Raw genomic sequence first — 18,522 nt, forward strand, 5'->3', positions numbered from 1 at the left:
ACGATCAGGTAAGTCTGATTGAGTGCTCATTAGTTACTTCATGCACTTTTTTTATAGATGCAGTAGGTAAGACACAACATTTCGGATACAATGGATTTGGATATCGGGAAACTATTGAGCAATATGTTTGCGTAACATGAGATCCTACCTGGCCACATTTATGGAAAGATCAAAATATCAGTTTTCAAAAACCTGTTATTTCTGTGTACCTACTTATCTTGCTAAAAAGTTAACGCGATTTTCAAAGTCCTTTCCATACAGCTTTTGACGAAGAGTAATGTGATATGAATGAAACTTGTCAATTGTATTTGTGCAATATGGTTATAATTAATTGTTTACTCATTTCCTCATCACTAGCAAGCCTCCTGGACCCTAGATGAGGGTCAATAGCTAGCGGTCGTAAAACCCCAACTGCCCTGTCTTCGTCCGTTTGGGTTCTTCTTCGAACTCGTGGTTTTGCCTTTACATTACAATTTGTACGTCCTAGAACTAGCAGTTCTCACACACTTTGATCATAGCTTTGAAACAAAAGAAAATGTTCCAACGTTATAGCCCAAATAAATCGTCAGACGCCCTTCTTTACGATTAAAAGATGAGTTGTCGATATACGAACACTGATGAGCCTCATCTGAGGCTGCATGAGAATGTAAATGTGGATATCCGCACGAGCCGCACCGAACAACCTCACTCGGTGTCGGTTTTGGAGCGGCAATCTGAAGAACCTAACATTACACCAAACTCGCTCGGTATCAATCTCCATATTCAGTGTTTTTACTGCCATTTTATTAACGATATTTCGTAAACATTGAGACACAAGATGATTCCAAATCGTCCAGCATGCAAATACCATTTTCACTTCCAGGTTCATTTCTAATCAAATATAGTTGTGAGGACCAACGCTGTCTTAGCATTTTTGTCGTCTTTTCTCCTTTTGGTTCACACCTTCAGTTTATTAAACACAATAAAAGTTTGCACTCGCAATTACGATGTCGTTGTTCATCATGCCTCCGTACACTGAAGAACTAAAGTGGCTCGCTGCGCACACGTGTACCTCGGTGCTCACATGTGGATAGATCCCAGAAGGAGGCACATCGCACAGCCGCTTGTCTCGTTCGCGCTCATACTCAAATGCGTAGCCTCCTTTGTGTTTCTGTAATGATATTCAACCAAAACGATTTTAAAACAAACAAGATACGAATAATAGCATACCATTTTCAGTAGAGGAATTTTTTGCCGCTCAACTCGTTTTCGACTTTTAATCCCCGTCATAGCACTGATCTTTGAACTTGTAGAAAGCAGGTGGCGAAAGTTTGACATCGCTGTTACTTTTCGTTCTCGAGTGAGACGAAGAACAGACAGGCAGACGGACAAATCGTCACACATATGGGGAACATTTTTTTCTTTCGAAAAATTCATCTGAAGAGTTTCTCGGTATCTTTAGTCGTTTATTTTCATATTCAGTTGTCGAATTTATATAATCGACGGATTACATTTGTTGTCCATTTTAGTATTTACATAAAACGACCGAAGGTATGTTGGCTGAATAATTTTTAGTTTCTCAATAGTCAATTTCATTGTTTGATATATTTTAATAAATGTTATCAGCATTTCAATAATATAACAATTTAGTTTATGCAACATTTTGATTGAGTAACATTTCGAAACAATAAAATATAATGCCAACGCTTATTTTACCTATATCACAAATACAAAGATTGACAAAAATGCGTATATATACTTTTAATAGTTAGTTGAATTTAGCATCTATAATAAATCCTAGAGATAATAGAAATCTTTAACTTTGTGATCACTGATCTCACAATATATACCACCCAAGCAACTTTGAAATACAGGATGCATAGATTTTTTCCAAATGTTTAACCAAAAGTTGTATTAAACAATATTTCAACTAAAATTGTATGGTAGGTACTTTTTCAAATAAAACATTCTATAGGTATGTTTTTATACATTTGGTCAAATAGTACCTATTATAATGATACCAATGGATCCTTGGTATATACTTACATAATAATACTCTTTGGTGATAGGTAGGTACTATGTTAATTTAAATGCATTATCTAAGGTAAATGTTAATAAATTCAGTATGTGGTCCCTTTAGCATAAAAGAACTACCGTACAAGATTACCCAAAGGTTACATTTTATGGTGACGTCAGTTTAGCTTGAAATATTATTCTTCGTACTTCCAAGACTAAAGTGACAACTTCACTCCATTATGACAAGGACTGAAGTGTATTGTTTTATTGCCTCTACAAAAGTAGCATTTTATAAGAACGTTTGACTGTTTTTGGCTGCAGAGGACGCTTTATTTATCAACACGATGGTTGATTACTAGCAACAATTTGCAGAAATTGATAATAAAATTTGGATGTCGCTATTGTGTAAAATCCTCTCATCCAAAAAATTTAATTACCCATCAATGAGGTTAGCACAATATTTGAAATTATGTTGATTATTACATCAAAATTGTAGCAATATGAAATTTCAGCAATTATTAAATTAACCCCTAGGATACAGGCCTCGATATATTTCGTGTTGATGATGGAAAAGCGTCCAACCGTCCACTGTGACTTTATACTCGTCATTTATCAACCCATCCCATCATTGTAAAAAGCTTTTCAAAAAGAGTCACACGGATGGCACACTTTTGCTATTGCATTCAAATTTTAATTTGGTCGTCCTCCTGCTTTCATCCCCAATTTGGGACACTTCACTGAAATGAATAATGAAGACTATTATTAGTTGTTAATTCGCGATTTCTCAGTTAAAAAATAATCGGCTTGAAGTATGCAAGGCATAAACAAGTGCAATACAAAGAATTTAATGCATTTGTAAGAACTTGCTATGCAATGAAGGCGGAACTAATCAATTTATGAGCGGTTCGATTGGTTCCATTACCAATTACCATTCTTACGTAAAATAAACACACATGTGAAAAGATAAGCAATTATCTTCACACGTACGCGTTCAACCTATATACGATATTGTTTTATTTAGAAAAACGTTAAATGGGTAATAAACGATCACCAAACATAACAATACTTCCATGCTTGTGTAAGATGGGATTAGTTATGTGTCAATGCCTAATGCTTGAAATCAGAATATCATGACTGGCACTTTGTAGTTTTTAATAAATGGGCAAATTGCGCTAGAGGAAAATTCAATAATTTGTTTGTGTAATACATGCAACATACCATGCACGCTAAGTACGTAATTTTAGTCATCACTTTCAAAATTTTGATTCCGGCGTCGATGCAATGTCATCTGAACAGGGTAATGTACCAAATCTCTTATTAGTAACGCTGACCTACTATCTGTCTGTTCACCCATTGCTTAATAAAGCTTTTTTTAGGAAACAGTATCAACTAAACACTGCAGTAAGTACCGTACCTACGCAATTTAAGTACATGCCATAAGGCTATTGTTTTACAGTACCTGGGCGTCGATTTTACGCCCGACTTGATCATTTGCTAGCATTAAGCGAATTATTTTCAAAACAGTCTTTTAGCCAAGCTTATGCATTTCCATGGATAGTGCAAATTACTGCTGCGTACATGGGGGCTTCCACTTTATGTACAGGGACACTTATCAACGACCGATACGTAATAACATCCAAAAAATGCTGCAAACCGTAAGTGAAACTTTAACTTGCTTAAGAATCTTTTAACGTATGGCAAAGGGTGAAGTTATTGATACTTAAACAATTATAAAAAGTCAAATTTATTCAACTATTTTTTTACCACGAGTGATGTTAGTTATAATAGTTACGTGATACGTGTGAAGTTTAGTTTTTTCAAAATTTCAAAACAATATGCAATCATTTACTTGTTGATTGTTCTTGTTGCGTTCCGTATAATGAAACGGTTCCTCACTAAGGATAGGTATACATTTTAGTTTTACTAACCCAACTAGTTCGTTAATTTTTTATTTTGTAGAATCAGTATAGAGATATGTATTTGCCAAAAGTTACTTTAGTTGTTTTCTTGTTTTAGGTGTGCGCCTCGGGATGTAACTGATTAATATTAGTACAATATGGTATCCAGATAATTGTTATTTACAATTTCATGTTCATTTTCAGGCCTTTACGACCGGAACACCTTACAATAGCTTTAGGTTATACAGAATATGAATCAAACGTAATAAAGGTATCACCTTGCTATATACGTTCTCCTGTCACGAACATAATTTTGCATCCAGATTATGACAGTAGCAATGTAACCCAAGAGAATGACATCGCACTACTCAAAATAGAACCAGTGATTTATACTAAAACAATTTATCCAATAAAATTACCAGACGTTACCGATAAGTGTGAGTATTAATTTAAATCTTGGTATTTTTAAAATTGCCCTTTTGTCCACTGAAGAAGGGAGAGAAAGCTATTTGTTGACATCTACGTGGTCTCAAATAATTAGGTCTACAACTATGCAAGATGTCCTCACTAAAAATTGCATCTCCGTTTTGTTTTGAAAAGGCATCAAAAACCCTACCTTAGGGTCGTTGTTTTTATTTCCTTAGATGGAGATAGGCAACTGTAAATATTTAATTAAATTATATTATTTTGTTAATCTTGATATAATCTAGTTAAATAAAGTTGGATATTTAAAGTAAAAAAAATAGTTAATTTAAATAACGCATAAGAAAATTCAAATCAAAATTTTGATTGGTCACAGTAATGTAAGTAGGTAAAAGGGACTGTCAGATTTCACATTTAGGCTTTATTCTAAAAAAATCGAAGCCATGGTTCACCGTGCTTTGAAACACCTAATAATAGAAACAGACCCCACAATTTTCTATTACCAACTGGCAATAAAAGAATGGGACATTTCTAGCATTTATTTCATAATGAATTATAAAATCTGATAGTTTGCATTACCTAAATGATTTTTTTAGACAAGCCATTGTCAAAATATGCTATGGAAATGGTTGGTTACGTGAGGAAGAACGCTACGCCAAACAAAAGTTTTACTACAATAACTTTAAAGCCATCTAGAAGCAATAAATGCATCAGCGATGTCCATAATAAGAATGCGACTTCAAACATCATATGTGCGGATATAACAGAGGCATCTTTCATGACATCATGTTCAGTAAGAATTTTTAAAGAAGGTTTAAGTTTTCATTACGTATTTGCATGCTGTAGATCACATCTGGAATGCCAATACTGATTGAAAAACCAATAGCTGCTTTGAATCTCAGTGTTTTGGCAGGTAAGAACATGAACATTTCAAAATAATGCCTCGTTTTTTCGTTTTTGCCTATAGTTATTCTTTCATTTTAGATGTACCTATCTCACACAACTTAGGTACTTTGAATTGAACTTTATCCCAGATGTATTATTGCCATTTTGCCGTTACTTAAATAAATTGTTGTAGGTGTTCTTTCGAGTCCTGTGGAAGTTACTAATCAGTGTCGACTACATGGACGTGAAGTGATAGCTGTTAAAATTGTAGAGAAACTGTCGTGGATATTGGAGAACACAAGAGATGCAAACTATTGCAAAGGATAGGGTGTTTGTATATGATTAATTAGCAGAGCTTATAGATTATACGTAGCTAAATGCAGATTGACTATAAATAATAAATAGATTATGATTTATTTGGTAAATTAATTCCCACCTACAAATACCCTTTGCCCAAAATCGTCATGAAACCATCATTTTCATAGCGACTTTATGTCAGGAAATGTTATTAGCGTCCAGGACAGAGGCAGACCGACCGGACCTAGTCACTTTACAGGCCCCACCTATCACTTTTCCGCCGCACCTGTCACATTGCTAAATGTCTATAATGACTCCTGTCATCACTTACAGATTGACATTAATGAAAAATTATATATGAAAATTAAAATACGATTTCGGGTAAAAATTTAATACAAAACTTATCTTTAAATGACATTACTTCACTCGTAAATTAAAGTATTTGGGCCCTTCAATATTTTCTCGCCAGTAATGTGTCATTTTTTTGACTTTGAAGTAATAGTTATTTATATTATAAGAGCGGAAAACGCCATGCTAGAAGTTTTCCACTCGAGAATTATACATTTTTTGTGCTGCCTTTATGCAGAGATATATTAATACCTACCTAGATACAACCATCCTTAACAAATGTACGTCGATTTTTAAAAAAACATATCAAGGAAATTTGTAAATCTCTCCATTACTTTCTAACCAAGAAGAAACACATGGTACAATAAGACAAGGTATGCCTATAACTAAACGCAGATGACGTTTTTATCCCAATGACGTCACAAGAATCACCGCCAAGTTTGAAAATGATATACGCTTCATACTTTAAATATTTGTATTGATAACATGCAATAATTGATACTTTGTAAGTTTAATGTGAGAAACTTGACGCAGTTGACATGGATTGAACAAATCTTATCACATCCGTAAAGGGGATACACTTTTATTAACTGGTAGGACTACACAAACCCTATTACTTTATTGAACGGTAGAGCCAAGTTATCCCAATGACGTCACGTATAGGCATACCTTGTCTTATTGTACCATGAAGAAGTTACATGTTTCTTATTTCTTTTTGTGTCTCCCTGCTTCAAAGCTTTGTTTTCTGTAGCCAAATGAGTCCAGAAAGTTACCATTTGCTGGCCTAGGCCGGCATAAATATCACTAAAAATTGAGAAAACGCAATAAAATTTGTTAGGCAACACACAATACATATGCAATACATTTCCATATGGCGTTGGATCTCTTGTTATGGTCAGTGGTCGAAGTGAGGCGGTATGGCATACCGATAGATTTTTAGTTTTTGTGAAACATACCGGTAATAAATTCATGATAATATACGCATACATACAATACTAAGATTTTATCAGTTCAGCCATACCGGTAAAAAATATTTGCCACTTCGACCACTGGTTATGGTTACACCATTGAAAAATTCAATGGTTACACTTTGAGAATAGTATTGCATATGTATTGTGTGTTGCCTAACAAATTTTATTGCTTTTTCTCAATTTTATTGGCGTACGCTACGCCTAAGTACTTGTTCAAAAGTTTACAAATATCATTGCAGAAATCCCAGCATTGCCAAATTTTTAGTGTTTGCTTATACTTACTTAGGTATCTATTAATCTTTGAAATTTATGATGTTTAAAGATAATTTTGTAATTCCATTCTACGCTTATGGCACAATTTATTAAGGTCCGAACGCTTGTTGGTTTGATTAATAAGTGCGAAGATATGTTCTTCGTGTAACAATAGGCCGTTTTTTGAGCGGTAAATAATTTTGAATTTTTACTGTGTATTCCCAGTAAGCGCGAGTAATAAGCTCGCGTTGATTACGTCTCTGCCTTTTGTACACACTGTCGCTTCTACCGATCGAAAGATTTTGGAATCCTAGCGGGCGAGTTCTTATAGTCAACACGCGTTTATAACATTGCGCTGTTTCTCTTACTATTGAGTACTCTTTGGTACTACCATTGAATATTATTATTCAATGATACTACTGAAAACCCGTCATTTGGCAGATTGCGTGGTCAATATTATTATTTTGATTGGTAAATATGATTATTTTGGTTTGTATGCTGTGTAATATCGTCCGATTTTTGAATTATTAATATAGAGTTGTAAAAATAGTGTTCTCTGACCAATTCTTCAAAACGCTCAGAAAAGGAGATTGACGAAAATATATGCGGACTTTTTTAAAGGGCATTAAATTTTCTACAAAAAAGTCCGCGGCAGCTTATGCCGACGACGCGAAGTTCAGTTTGGAAACGACAACCGTTTGAAGATTATACAATCACCTGTCCCGCGTAATTGCATTGCCTACTCCATTCATACGCGATATAAGCTGTGCTAACACCAGAGGAATTTGCTGATGTTTGCGCCGGTTTTATAGCGACTGCATTTGCTAAAAATATACTAACATTCTTTCGAATTACGAATTTTACATTGGAGATTACGCCATGACGGGGGCCAAAATAGTGATAACGTTTTAGGAATGTAAAATGCTGCACATGCGTTTTAAAGTGCTTTTTTAAGGTACTTCGTTTTCAAAGAAGTTTGCATCTACATTATAAATTTATAACCGCAGTTTGAATAACTTTCTTTGCAGAATCTGGCGGCTTCTGAAGGCATACTTGCGAATTATTTTTTTATTATTTTTTCTAGGTATAGCATTTAAACAGGATATAAAATAACGCCATGTAAATACCAAAGTCCAATACATAAATTTTTGCAAATAAAGTAAAATTAAATTTCACAATCACTTATAGAGGCTAATACAAACAAATAAATTATTTACACATTTTTGACGATCAAAATTTTAGGATGAATTCGACGATGAGGCTGTCGTAACGCTGAACTGAACTGTAATAATTACGTAAAGTTATTAGATTGATCAATAAAAATTTTACGTGCTCCAAACATTGTTGATGTGTTATTACATGCGGGCAGTTTAGTTTAATGAAAACCTTTAAAACATATTATTGGAAAAAAATTGGCAAACTGGAGCAGTACTTATCAACAGTTTTCGTTGAAAACAGGGTTCGCAACTGATTTTAGGAAAAAAATAGAGACTTGGTCTCTATTTACATATTTAAAAATAGAGACCATTTCGAGACCTTCGAGAACCAATTTCCATACAAAATTAAGCAAAAACTATTTATTTTGTAATAGATGAGAATGATGAGATACATAAAAGGCAATATATCTAAAAAAAAAAGTAACCGTTAAAACGTAACTGCATAGACGTTGCAATTTTAATAACATTTTAAACAACGTAACAACATAAAATGGATACATTCTTAAAATACTTATTACCGCAACGCAAAACACCTTCTCGTCGTTAAATTTTCGACCGCAATATAATATCTAGCTTCTTCAACCACTCAGTTTGAAATTTACACTTTCCCATTTTGTTTTATTTTATTATAAAATAGTTATTTATATAACAAGAGCGCGAAGTTCAATTTCGCGCATTGAGACTGAAGATATTTTGACGAGGCGAAGCCGAGTTAAAATATCAGTCAAATGCGCGAAATAACTTCGCGCTAGCGTTATATACAATATTTTTTCTACAACTGAACCGATTGTTAATTAAATTTGCTGTTTAAGTTCAACTTTGTCACGTGCGCGAAATACTTTTTTTCACTGTTGACGATTTCGCGCACGTTGTCAAGAGCAACCTTACTTATTAATTAACCGATTAAAAATCTAGTACTTCGCGTTTCGAAATCCGTCAGAAAATGACAGGTTTTTTTGACAGTTGTAGAAAAAACCTATTTTTCTACAACTGTCAAGAAAACCTGTCATTTTCTGACGAATTTCGAAACGCGAAGTACTAGATTTGTAAACGGTTAATTAATAAGTAAGGTTGCTCTTGACAACGTGCGCGAAACCGTCAACAATGAAAAAAAGTATTTCGCATTCGCACACATGACAAAGTTGAACTTAAAAGCAATCGGTTCAGTTGTAGAAAAAATATAACAGTAGCTTCTACACTGTGAAATTTGACTCTGCAAAAACATTTCCTGTAGCTGACATGATAAGGCGAGTAACCAACGCTTTTGCACTCGCTTTTGCATGAATGGAAAACAGCATCACGATTCGCGAAATAAAATTTGAAACGCTACTGAGCTCATCATAAGACTTTACATCATAATTAATGTGTGCGCCATCTATGCGACCAATGATTCATTACGCCATGCACAGTCTATTGTATTTGGTCTATGGTACTACTATTATTCACATTTGTATTCCATCACAATTAATAATAGGGAGAATGGGGTCCCATAAAAAGGCTTATATAGATAGTGTGGGGAGACTTATAGTGGTAGAGCGTTGGACTATAAACCCGGAGGTCGGGTGTTCGAACCTGGGTTGAGGTGAATTTTTCATCTGTGGCAGAAATGGGAATTACCTTAGACCAGTTTTGAGCATTCTGCCGGCTACTCCGAGTTAGATTTTCCTGCAGTTTTCCCAATTCGTAAGGTAAATACTGGGGTAGTACAGAACAACTTAAGACCTTCTGCAGAGGTACCCCTAAAAGCATTATGCAGGTCACTCTGTAATTGGGCACAAGCCTGTTGAGGGCCCAGGACAAAAGAGGGATAGTAAATAAATAAATAAATGTCGACCTACCACCACAGACAACACTGTCTGTGCTACCATTGATGCTTTATATTATGCAACAATATAAAACACATCTGAAAATAATGTTTATCAAATATGAAATGCAATTAAAATAACAACCATTTAATATACTAAAGCTTATTTATATAAAATAGGAAATACAATGCTTACAATAATAATTTTACTTGGTGAAAAAAGAAACTAATCTACAATTTTACATCTAAATTTGTACAAAATTTACAAACAGGTGTGCAGGAATCTGTTTACTGATTCGTTATTTGTATACATTTTAAGAATCTATGCAAATATAGTACTTGGAAAATAAATAAAAATAAATATACTGTAGGCGAGGCTGTAGGTACCTACTATACTGCTAACCACAAATAATACTTTTAACAAAAATCGAAATGCGGAAAGGACTTTTTTAATTTTATAATCGCCCAATATCCAACAAAATTTTCGGTTAAATCAATTATTGCCAAATGTAAGTACCAATAATACATCACAAGTGCCAAACAGATATGCTTTAACTTTAAAATCACAGTCGAATAAATCAATAAATCACTTGAGTTGAATTTTTGTTGCATGAAGATGTCACTGCTTCCTCTAAAGTACTGTCAAGTTTGCGATAGTTTGAGGAATTTGGTCTTCTAGTGCGAGACGGCCTCCTACCTCTCCTACCTTCTAACACCAACGCTAAAATCTAAACAACATTCAGGATCTAATTTCTCACCTTTATGGCAAGTACAAACCTTTTGTTTGTTGTGATAGGCGACATAACCAAATATAAACACTACACAAACCATCATAAAATATGAGAAGAAGTAAGAATCGCTATCGTCAATGTTCTGATTTTGAAAATTGGCCGCAATGTTCAGATTATCTTCATCAATTTCTTTTGGTTTGATAACGTCAACTTTGTTTTTCACTGTCAAGAATATAGTTTAGAAGAGTGTTGTCTAAATTTGTAAAAATTACCTTCCCCATATTTAGGTGACGGTGGTTCATCCCCTACCTCTTGTGCATTATCACCTTTTCCTTTAAAAAAAAGTTTATTTTATATGAATTTTTGCAGATGTCCTTACCATTTGTTGTTTTCTGAAGTAATGGGGGTTCGTCATTGTCCCCACCTTCATCTGGAATCAACCATCATAAATAATAAATTCTAGTGGTAATTTCTTTTACAAAATTGACATGATTGTGTACTAATGTCTGAATAGGTGTTTAATAAAACAACCACTGTATACAATGTAAAAGATGTGAGCTCAATGGAAGACCAAATAAGTTGTTTATTTTCTTATGTTTAAAGGCAAGGTCTAGTGTAATTAAAAGTACACATTAACAGCATTAAGATTCCCACATCACTCAATATAAATAAATGCAACAACTTACATTTAGGATCCTCATCATCTAGATCCCCATCAATATTTATATCATCTCCTTTGGTATCTGGAATGTCTTCTATCTTTTTTTGCTCATCAACTTGCGAAGGGATGCTCTCATTGATAACACTTGGTATTACCTTTTGCTTTGACTCGGGCTTTGCCTCCACTGGAGTATCTTCTAGATTTACTTTACCACCAACACCCACTACACCTAAGTTGTGTTCCTCCTGGTGTTTAGGAACATTTTCTACATCTGATTTGATTTTCTGTTCCTCTTGGGTTTTAGGACTCTTTTGCGTATCTGATTTGGTTTTAGGCTTCGTGTTTTCATTGGGACCTTTGTTGGGGTCACTCGTTTTGCCAGTGATCACTGGATTAATCGAGACATCAATGTTTTTGGTGTCTGATGGGTTCGGCTTATCTGGGCCAGGTTGGGCATCTTCAGGGACAATTGCAGGCCCTGAATTTCCATGTGCTGTAACTTGTTGAGAGTTTTTCTTATCTTTGGGTGTTATCATGTCTTTACTGGGTGTTGAAGCATCACCTGCCTGGGATACTTGTATAGATCCTTTAGAGTTGTCGTCAGCATGACTTACAATGGTTGGTTTATCTCCATTTGTTTGGTAAGCATGACCAGTTTCTGTATCAATTGCACTTTCTTTTGGACTATGTTGTTGATTAACATCTGCGTCTGTACTGTCTTTCTTGGGCTTGACATCTGCATGTATGCTACCTTTATTTTCATTAACATTTGTCTCTATGCTGGCTTTAATTTTATTAACATTTGCTTCTGTGCTAGGTTTATCTTGGTTAACTTCTGCATGTACACTAGGTTTGCTACTCGGTTTGCTATTAACAGAAGGACTGATGATTGTTTCCCTCGAGTTTGTAGCTTCTTGTTGTGAAACCTTTTCAATAGTAGTTTCTTTTATATCCTTTTTTGTTAATTCCCACATGACACTGGTTAAACTACATACACTGTCAACCATACCTGTATTAAAATTGCTACATAACCACTGGCACTTCGTTGCATCAGTGAACATTTTCACCACATCTGTGGCCAACAATGAAATATGTTGCAGTGAATTGCAAACTGTATCAAGTGTAAGAGAAGCTTTTTGAAGTTCATTTGTTAAATTGAGACCTGCAGATTCGTAATATGGTGTTAAATTCGTACCTTTACAGAAATGTTCGAAAACAGTAGAATACATCAAGCAGAGAATAACATCCCGATCTTCCCAACCCAGATGTGACTGTGAGGGACGTTTGTCAGGGCACTGATCCAAAACAGGAGATTTCAATAATAAACTCTCGTAAAGGGGACAGCGTGTGTGAGTAAAATTTCTAAGTGTGATTAAATACGATGTAGGGGCAGCATACGCTGCATAAAATGCGATTAAACCGCACAAAATACCAGATTTGATAAACATTTTCACAAATTCAATACGTACAAGTTGCACACTTTTAGGTTATATATACAATACGTCACTACCTTTGTATTTGATTTTCAGACGAAGGTGTATTTTCTATTTTTCTTTATAATCGCTCAAATTTTGCAAAAAAATATGTCTTCGTACTATACACGTATAATCAAATAAAAGTTCAAAAGCAAAACGTCAAAACTGCAATGTTTTTGAAAGTTCACTGAAATAAAATGAAAAACCCTAGTACATGCCAATGCCAAAACCACAGAGTAAGGAAAAATTTAACTCTGTCAATTTGGCAAAACATTCGAAAAATAATCCTTTCACCAGCCATGTCAAACTCATTTATCAAGGACCATTTTAAGATTCCTATATACTGCGGGCCGCATCATAAAAAAATCCACATTAAGGAAATTTTGATTTTTATTTGACATAAAAAATATACAAAGCAATTGGTACAATAAAATAAGAAAAATAAAAATAATCATAAAATCGTTAGAACGCGCTTGAGAAAATGTACCGTGTGTCTTATTTTGGTTGTGCCTTTCGGTTTTAGCGACTTATTTGTGATACTCAATACAACAAACAAAATCAATCTTACTACGCTTATTGTTTCTGAGCTACAAGGTGAAAACGAAAATTTTCACTTTTTAGAACGTTATCATATCTTACCTACCTATGTAAAATAGAAAAAAGGTAAAAACTGCCTATATTTTTTAATATACTTTAATTTTTTTATTAATAATTTTTAATATACCTATAATTATATATTACATTCCATATTTCATTTTTTTTAATTTTTGAAATGACACCTTTCTTCTGTCAGCTCTTTTTATTGTTTGGTATCGGTTATCCTAGTTACCATGTATTCAATAAACAAAACAAAGTTTCCATGAATCCATGGCCTACTATTTAAAAATAGTAAAAAGGAGGTTATTAATTTTCATCATTATAATTTCAAAAATTCATGTTGTGACATATCAATGTAATCAGAAAAGCAATGCAAAAAAATTCACGTTAAGGTATACAGGGTGTTGTGTTTAAAAATACCAACTGTAGGTTAAATTTCAGAAACGGTGGTCCAAGCTTTTTTTACTACACCACTGAATTCTACGTAAAAATATCTAAAATAGGCAGCTTTTATCTATCTTATCTATTTTAGGGAGGGCCCGCGTGTTTGACATACCTGCTTTACACCAATGAATATATAGTTTATAAATTCAATTTATACTTAATTCAATGCTCACATTCAAAGAAAAGAGCAAGAAATAATACAGGGTGTCAACGACAATCTGAGTGGATAGGAGCTAATATCAATGATCTTTGATAGGAGTAACATCATTATGAATAAAGAATGATACTTGAAAATAGATTTATGAAACTATGGGCATTGATGAGTTTTTCAATTAGCGACGCGCTCCAAGTAAAATAAGTGTATCCAATTTTATGCAACAAATATCACAAATTTGAAATTAGTGATGCAAACTATAGCAAGTTGATTCAGGGGCGATGTCATAAGCTTATATTAATATGTTTATTATCTATACCATGTTTATACACTACCGGACGACGTGGATATAAAGGAACCAGAGCTGAGTTTATTATCTTATGGGAAACCAATGCCAACAGCTTCCTGAAAATTTGTTATAAGGCTTAGATATTTAAAAAAAACCTTTTAACCAAAATGTTTCCATATTTACACATTTTGACAAATTATTCTAGATTTTATCTACTTAATTTATAATGGTATTTACACTTCTGGTTCCAAAATATTTTGTCTTCCATTTCCACTTCTGCACCAGAAGTTACTGCTTCCTAAACCCAAAAATTTTAATGGAAAAAGGTATATCTAACAAGTAAAAAATGTAGCCCAAACACCAGCATTTACACTTTTCGTCCCACATTGCCTCTTAACTTACCTCTCTCACACTGGTAGAGAAAGTGACATTTTAGTCCCTTAAATGAATAACATGTTTACTTCACGGAGTACACAAAAAAATAAAACATACAAAACCTAAGTAGGTATTCTACATTGTAAAAATTAATTTCATCATTTTATTACCTACAAGTGAAAATAAGGTAAATGTGATAAAAATCTGTTTTTCTGGTAATCTGCAAGTTATCGAAAACACTCCTAATGTACAAAAATGTACCTAGAACAAAAGTTTGACCACACTTCCCTCCTCTCCTTTTCATAATTTTTTGAAGTATTCAAATGTACGGAACGTTATACACTGTATAGCATATAGAATGGGACCCTATGGGTTAAGGCTAGAGCTTTGTCTTACTTGACATGCACTTTTTTGTAATAGAAATAGCAATGTTAGATACCATAGGACATGGGTTGAAAACACTGTATCTATTTGATATATATAAAAGTTAACTAAACATGGAATTGTGTAAGTTTGCTATATCCGCATCACGTTCTTTTGCCCTTTTTTTCTCCTTACGATAGTCTTCATAAAACTTATCATCTGTGGGTAATTCGTGCCGACATAATGGACAGGAGTTCGTCTAAAGGAGTTGATAGTAAGTAAGAAATCGAAAGGGGCTTCTTACTTTGGACAGCCAGGCGTGAATACATTCGGAATGAAATCGATGCTTGCAAGGCATTATTTTGATTAGCTCCTCCGCTTCATATTCCTTTAGGCAAATATCACACTTTCCACCTAGAAATAATCAACATTACCAGCATTACTTAGTTAACTTTCAAGTGTAAAGTTACCATCGTCTTTGGTTACTTTCTCCTCTGCTAAATTATTAACCACTTCCTTGGATGCTGGTGGCGCTAATTGGTTGGGCATACCCAATTCCTCGAAAAGATTAAAATCTGCCATTAATCTCATTATTTGACTTTCCAAATGTGCTCGTCTGGCACTTGCATCTTCCAATGCGTTAATTCCTCTTTCTTCAAAATAATCCACCATTTTACATCGGTATTTCTGAAAACCTCTAGATTGAAAAAAATACTGAATGCTTCTAATTTTGATTGTCACAAATGCTAATGCAAAACAAATATCAAAATTATTCCTACAAGTTGCCTGTCATGCTCACAAATGACTTAACAAAACAATTTAAGGCCTAGTTCACACTGAACGGACCTGTGGCGAAGACAATAGACTAAGCTGAATTTATAGTTCCGTACCCGCAACACCGTATCGTAACGTTTGGAATTAAACCATACTTGTTGGGTGTGAACGTTTATAATTCGCTTTAACGTTGCGTTAGAACGGTTACGGTACGTAGGAAATGCACAAATCTTATTTCTTACGGTAAATCTTGCTAACGCGCTTGACTTCGGTAGTACCTACTCGGATAATTCAAACAGTTGAGTTTATCCTGACGTTCGTTTCGTTTATTTACAATAATTATTGACACTTTGTTGGTTATTATTATTTTAAAATGCATGTTACTCTTACTGACAGATGACATACAATGACAGAATTCGCTACGCGCTAATGCGCAAGCTCATCACTTGCCACTACGGAACTATAAATCGTATTATTTTCGTTAACGTAAGATTTTACAGTTCCGTTCTTACGGCTACGGAACTATAAATCCGGCTTAAGACATGGCGATGACGTGACGCAAACAAACCACATGAAGGCGAGATTGTGACATGAAATATCGTCACGCATCGTGGCTCACGTACGTACTGACTTGGAAGAGACACGCCACTAGCGCCCGACGTGGAGTTGGCGGGAAGGCAGCCGACAATGCCACGTCGCGTCAGTGTGCGATACATCGTTTGTTTGCATGGGGCAGCGCAGAGAGGACATAAGTCTGTGCCACGTCTCCACCACGCCTCCGCCGCAGGTCCGTTCAGTGTGAACTGGCCCTAAGAGAGAGCAGACACTGTAATCAACATAAAGTCTAGTTTCCACATTGCGGTAAAAGTGTTTTGTCAAGTAGTTTTTTAAATAAAGAGAGCGCGTATTCTGGAAGATTTTGGTGAGAAAAGTGAAATCCGAGGTGAAATACATAAGCTCAACATTTTTTACAAAATAATCCACACTGTCCGTTTAAGTAGTCATTAATATGAAAGTCAATGTTGCCAAAAAATTATTTATACAATGGCTACACTTTAACCACAGACCAACCACATCTATGCTTAAACTAAGCCCGCTTAAACTTTTTCGGTGTATATACGGCCATTAGTCTTTGACTTTACGATTATATTTAACTTTTCGTAACATGGACCTATAACCATTGATATAACCACTGGCGTCGTTTCTTGATTTATTTAAATATTGTTTTAAAGAATATTAGAAATCAAAATGCCAAACTTAAAAACAATACCATTTGATAAATAATTGTTTATTAAATGATCATACCTTATTCATTAACAAAATTATTCATTTTCAAAGATACGTTTAAAAGCTTTATTATGCACTGCATCTTTTCCAGTTTGTACTTGCTTGGATCCATATCCACGTTACTAAAATAGTATACAAAACAAATTGAAAAAATTAAACTTTTTTTGTCAAACCTATCTACCGCACGTGACAGATCCTTTCGCATTTCCAACATATAAAAATAAACGCTTGACGACAAACCCTGCAGTTCAGAATCTAAGAAGATCTTGTAATCCTGAATCACTTCTTCGGAAACTTCAAGTGATTGTAGACGTTGTAATAGTCGCCCTTTAAAACACTCGAATTCGGCCGATATAGCATCCTGTTCAACTTCGGTGTACACACTGTCATTCTCCTTAACTTGGGCCATTATTTGAATTTCAAAAGTTTGAAACAGAACAAATATCTTTATGAAGATTATAGATGGCGCTGTAATCGGTATAATAACATAACGTTAGACGCTTGAAAAGTTATATACACGGTGCTTGATTAACATATAAATTTTCAATTCCATTTTCCGAACAAATCTGAAGTGTTATCAAGAGAAGCTATTTGGGAGTCTTCTTTTAGAAGAGGCTTAAGATCACTTAAAGGCCTTTAAGCGTCTTTTGAATTTTTTAAGAGCTTTTAGAGGGCTTTATACATCTTTAAAAGTTTCATGTCGCCAACTTAACGTTTTCTGTTTAAGAATTTTCAATAGCCTTATGGTGAGAATAGCGGGTCTAGGGTTTTTGTTTGTGTTTTGAAATAGTAGTTATTTACATTATTAGTGCGGGAACAGTTATTTTGCAGATGAGCGCGAATCAAGTAAATACTGTTCACTGTATTCTATTTTTTGCACGGATTAGTTAAATCGAATTTATATAAATTCAAATCCTTTTTGGCGAGATTTTTGCGACATTATGATTCTTTTGAAGAAATCAAGCCCTCTATGCCGATAAAGGAGAAATCTAGAAACTTAAAATGTCAATTTATTGTTCAAAACTTCTGGTTTAAGCTTATTTTTGCCCCTGTACTACAGGGAATGATGTAAAGTGTATTTATATTTTCTTTTTTACTCTTCCATTATATTACTTATTAGTTTATGATCCGCACTAAATAGATAATTTCGTTGAATTTTTAGACACTAGTGCGCGAAAGTAGACAGTCAATTGTAAAATTAACGTTCCCGACTTTCGTGTTTTATTGGGAAAACGCGATTTAGAACGAAGGAGTGCAAAAAGTGTATTTACAGGTAGTAATC

General features: G+C 34.3%; 5 protein-coding genes across 5 annotated transcripts in view; 1 reads left to right on the forward strand and 4 right to left on the reverse strand.

Annotated features, from left to right (window-relative positions):
* LOC116162913 (homeobox protein SIX3-like) overlaps window positions 1–18,522 on the reverse strand; it is a 340,946-nt gene that overhangs the window by 230,720 nt on the left and 91,704 nt on the right. The gene's annotated exons all lie outside the window — the stretch shown is intronic.
* On the reverse strand, window positions 766–1,468 carry LOC116162916. Its single transcript, XM_031476682.1, has 2 exons — window positions 1,210–1,468; window positions 766–1,150 (listed from the first exon to the last, which is right to left on the reverse strand). The coding sequence occupies exons 1-2, from the start codon at window positions 1,414–1,416 to the stop codon at window positions 953–955; spliced, it is 405 nt and encodes a 134-aa protein (XP_031332542.1). The 5' UTR covers window positions 1,417–1,468; the 3' UTR covers window positions 766–952.
* LOC116162914 (melanization protease 1-like) lies at window positions 2,904–5,617 on the forward strand. Its single transcript, XM_031476680.1, has 7 exons — window positions 2,904–3,292; window positions 3,372–3,396; window positions 3,452–3,650; window positions 4,098–4,330; window positions 4,913–5,109; window positions 5,163–5,229; window positions 5,395–5,617. Exons 1-7 carry the CDS (start codon window positions 3,203–3,205, stop codon window positions 5,526–5,528), a joined length of 945 nt encoding a protein of 314 aa, XP_031332540.1. The 5' UTR covers window positions 2,904–3,202; the 3' UTR covers window positions 5,529–5,617.
* LOC116162912 (trans-Golgi network integral membrane protein 2-like) lies at window positions 10,223–13,144 on the reverse strand. The gene is made up of 5 exons (XM_031476678.1): window positions 11,508–13,144; window positions 11,201–11,251; window positions 11,094–11,153; window positions 10,868–11,043; window positions 10,223–10,818 (listed from the first exon to the last, which is right to left on the reverse strand). Exons 1-5 carry the CDS (start codon window positions 12,928–12,930, stop codon window positions 10,669–10,671), a joined length of 1,860 nt encoding a protein of 619 aa, XP_031332538.1. The 5' UTR covers window positions 12,931–13,144; the 3' UTR covers window positions 10,223–10,668.
* Window positions 15,248–16,000, reverse strand: LOC116162915 (E3 ubiquitin-protein ligase RNF181-like). The gene is made up of 3 exons (XM_031476681.1): window positions 15,650–16,000; window positions 15,484–15,593; window positions 15,248–15,438 (listed from the first exon to the last, which is right to left on the reverse strand). The coding sequence occupies exons 1-3, from the start codon at window positions 15,849–15,851 to the stop codon at window positions 15,304–15,306; spliced, it is 447 nt and encodes a 148-aa protein (XP_031332541.1). The 5' UTR covers window positions 15,852–16,000; the 3' UTR covers window positions 15,248–15,303.

The sequence above is a fragment of the Photinus pyralis genome, unplaced genomic scaffold (assembly GCF_008802855.1).
Source record: "Photinus pyralis isolate 1611_PpyrPB1 unplaced genomic scaffold, Ppyr1.3 Ppyr1.4_LG2, whole genome shotgun sequence".
NCBI lineage: Eukaryota > Metazoa > Arthropoda > Insecta > Coleoptera > Lampyridae > Photinus > Photinus pyralis.

What these genes read in the sequence shown, in the direction of transcription:
- LOC116162912 (XM_031476678.1), bottom strand. Translation starts at nt 12,930, where the DNA reads ATGTTTATCAAATCTGGTATTTTGTGCGGTTTAATCGCATTTTATGCA. An exon ending in AGATGATGAGGATCCTAAAT is followed by an intron (nt 11,252 to 11,507) that starts GTAAGTTGTTGC and finishes GGTTGATTCCAG; the next exon opens with ATGAAGGTGGGGACAATGAC. An exon ending in GTCACCTAAATATGGGGAAG is followed by an intron (nt 11,044 to 11,093) that starts GTAATTTTTACA and finishes TATTCTTGACAG; the next exon opens with TGAAAAACAAAGTTGACGTT.
- LOC116162915 (XM_031476681.1), bottom strand. Translation starts at nt 15,851, where the DNA reads ATGGTGGATTATTTTGAAGAAAGAGGAATTAACGCATTGGAAGATGCA. An exon ending in GAAAGTAACCAAAGACGATG is followed by an intron (nt 15,594 to 15,649) that starts GTAACTTTACAC and finishes GATTATTTCTAG; the next exon opens with GTGGAAAGTGTGATATTTGC. An exon ending in TTCACGCCTGGCTGTCCAAA is followed by an intron (nt 15,439 to 15,483) that starts GTAAGAAGCCCC and finishes CAACTCCTTTAG; the next exon opens with ACGAACTCCTGTCCATTATG.
- LOC116162916 (XM_031476682.1), bottom strand. Translation starts at nt 1,416, where the DNA reads ATGAATTTTTCGAAAGAAAAAAATGTTCCCCATATGTGTGACGATTTG. An exon ending in AAATTCCTCTACTGAAAATG is followed by an intron (nt 1,151 to 1,209) that starts GTATGCTATTAT and finishes ATATCATTACAG; the next exon opens with AAACACAAAGGAGGCTACGC.
- LOC116162914 (XM_031476680.1), top strand. Translation starts at nt 3,203, where the DNA reads ATGCAACATACCATGCACGCTAAGTACGTAATTTTAGTCATCACTTTC. An exon ending in AGTATCAACTAAACACTGCA is followed by an intron (nt 3,397 to 3,451) that starts GTAAGTACCGTA and finishes ATTGTTTTACAG; the next exon opens with TACCTGGGCGTCGATTTTAC. An exon ending in CTTTCATGACATCATGTTCA is followed by an intron (nt 5,110 to 5,162) that starts GTAAGAATTTTT and finishes TGCATGCTGTAG; the next exon opens with ATCACATCTGGAATGCCAAT.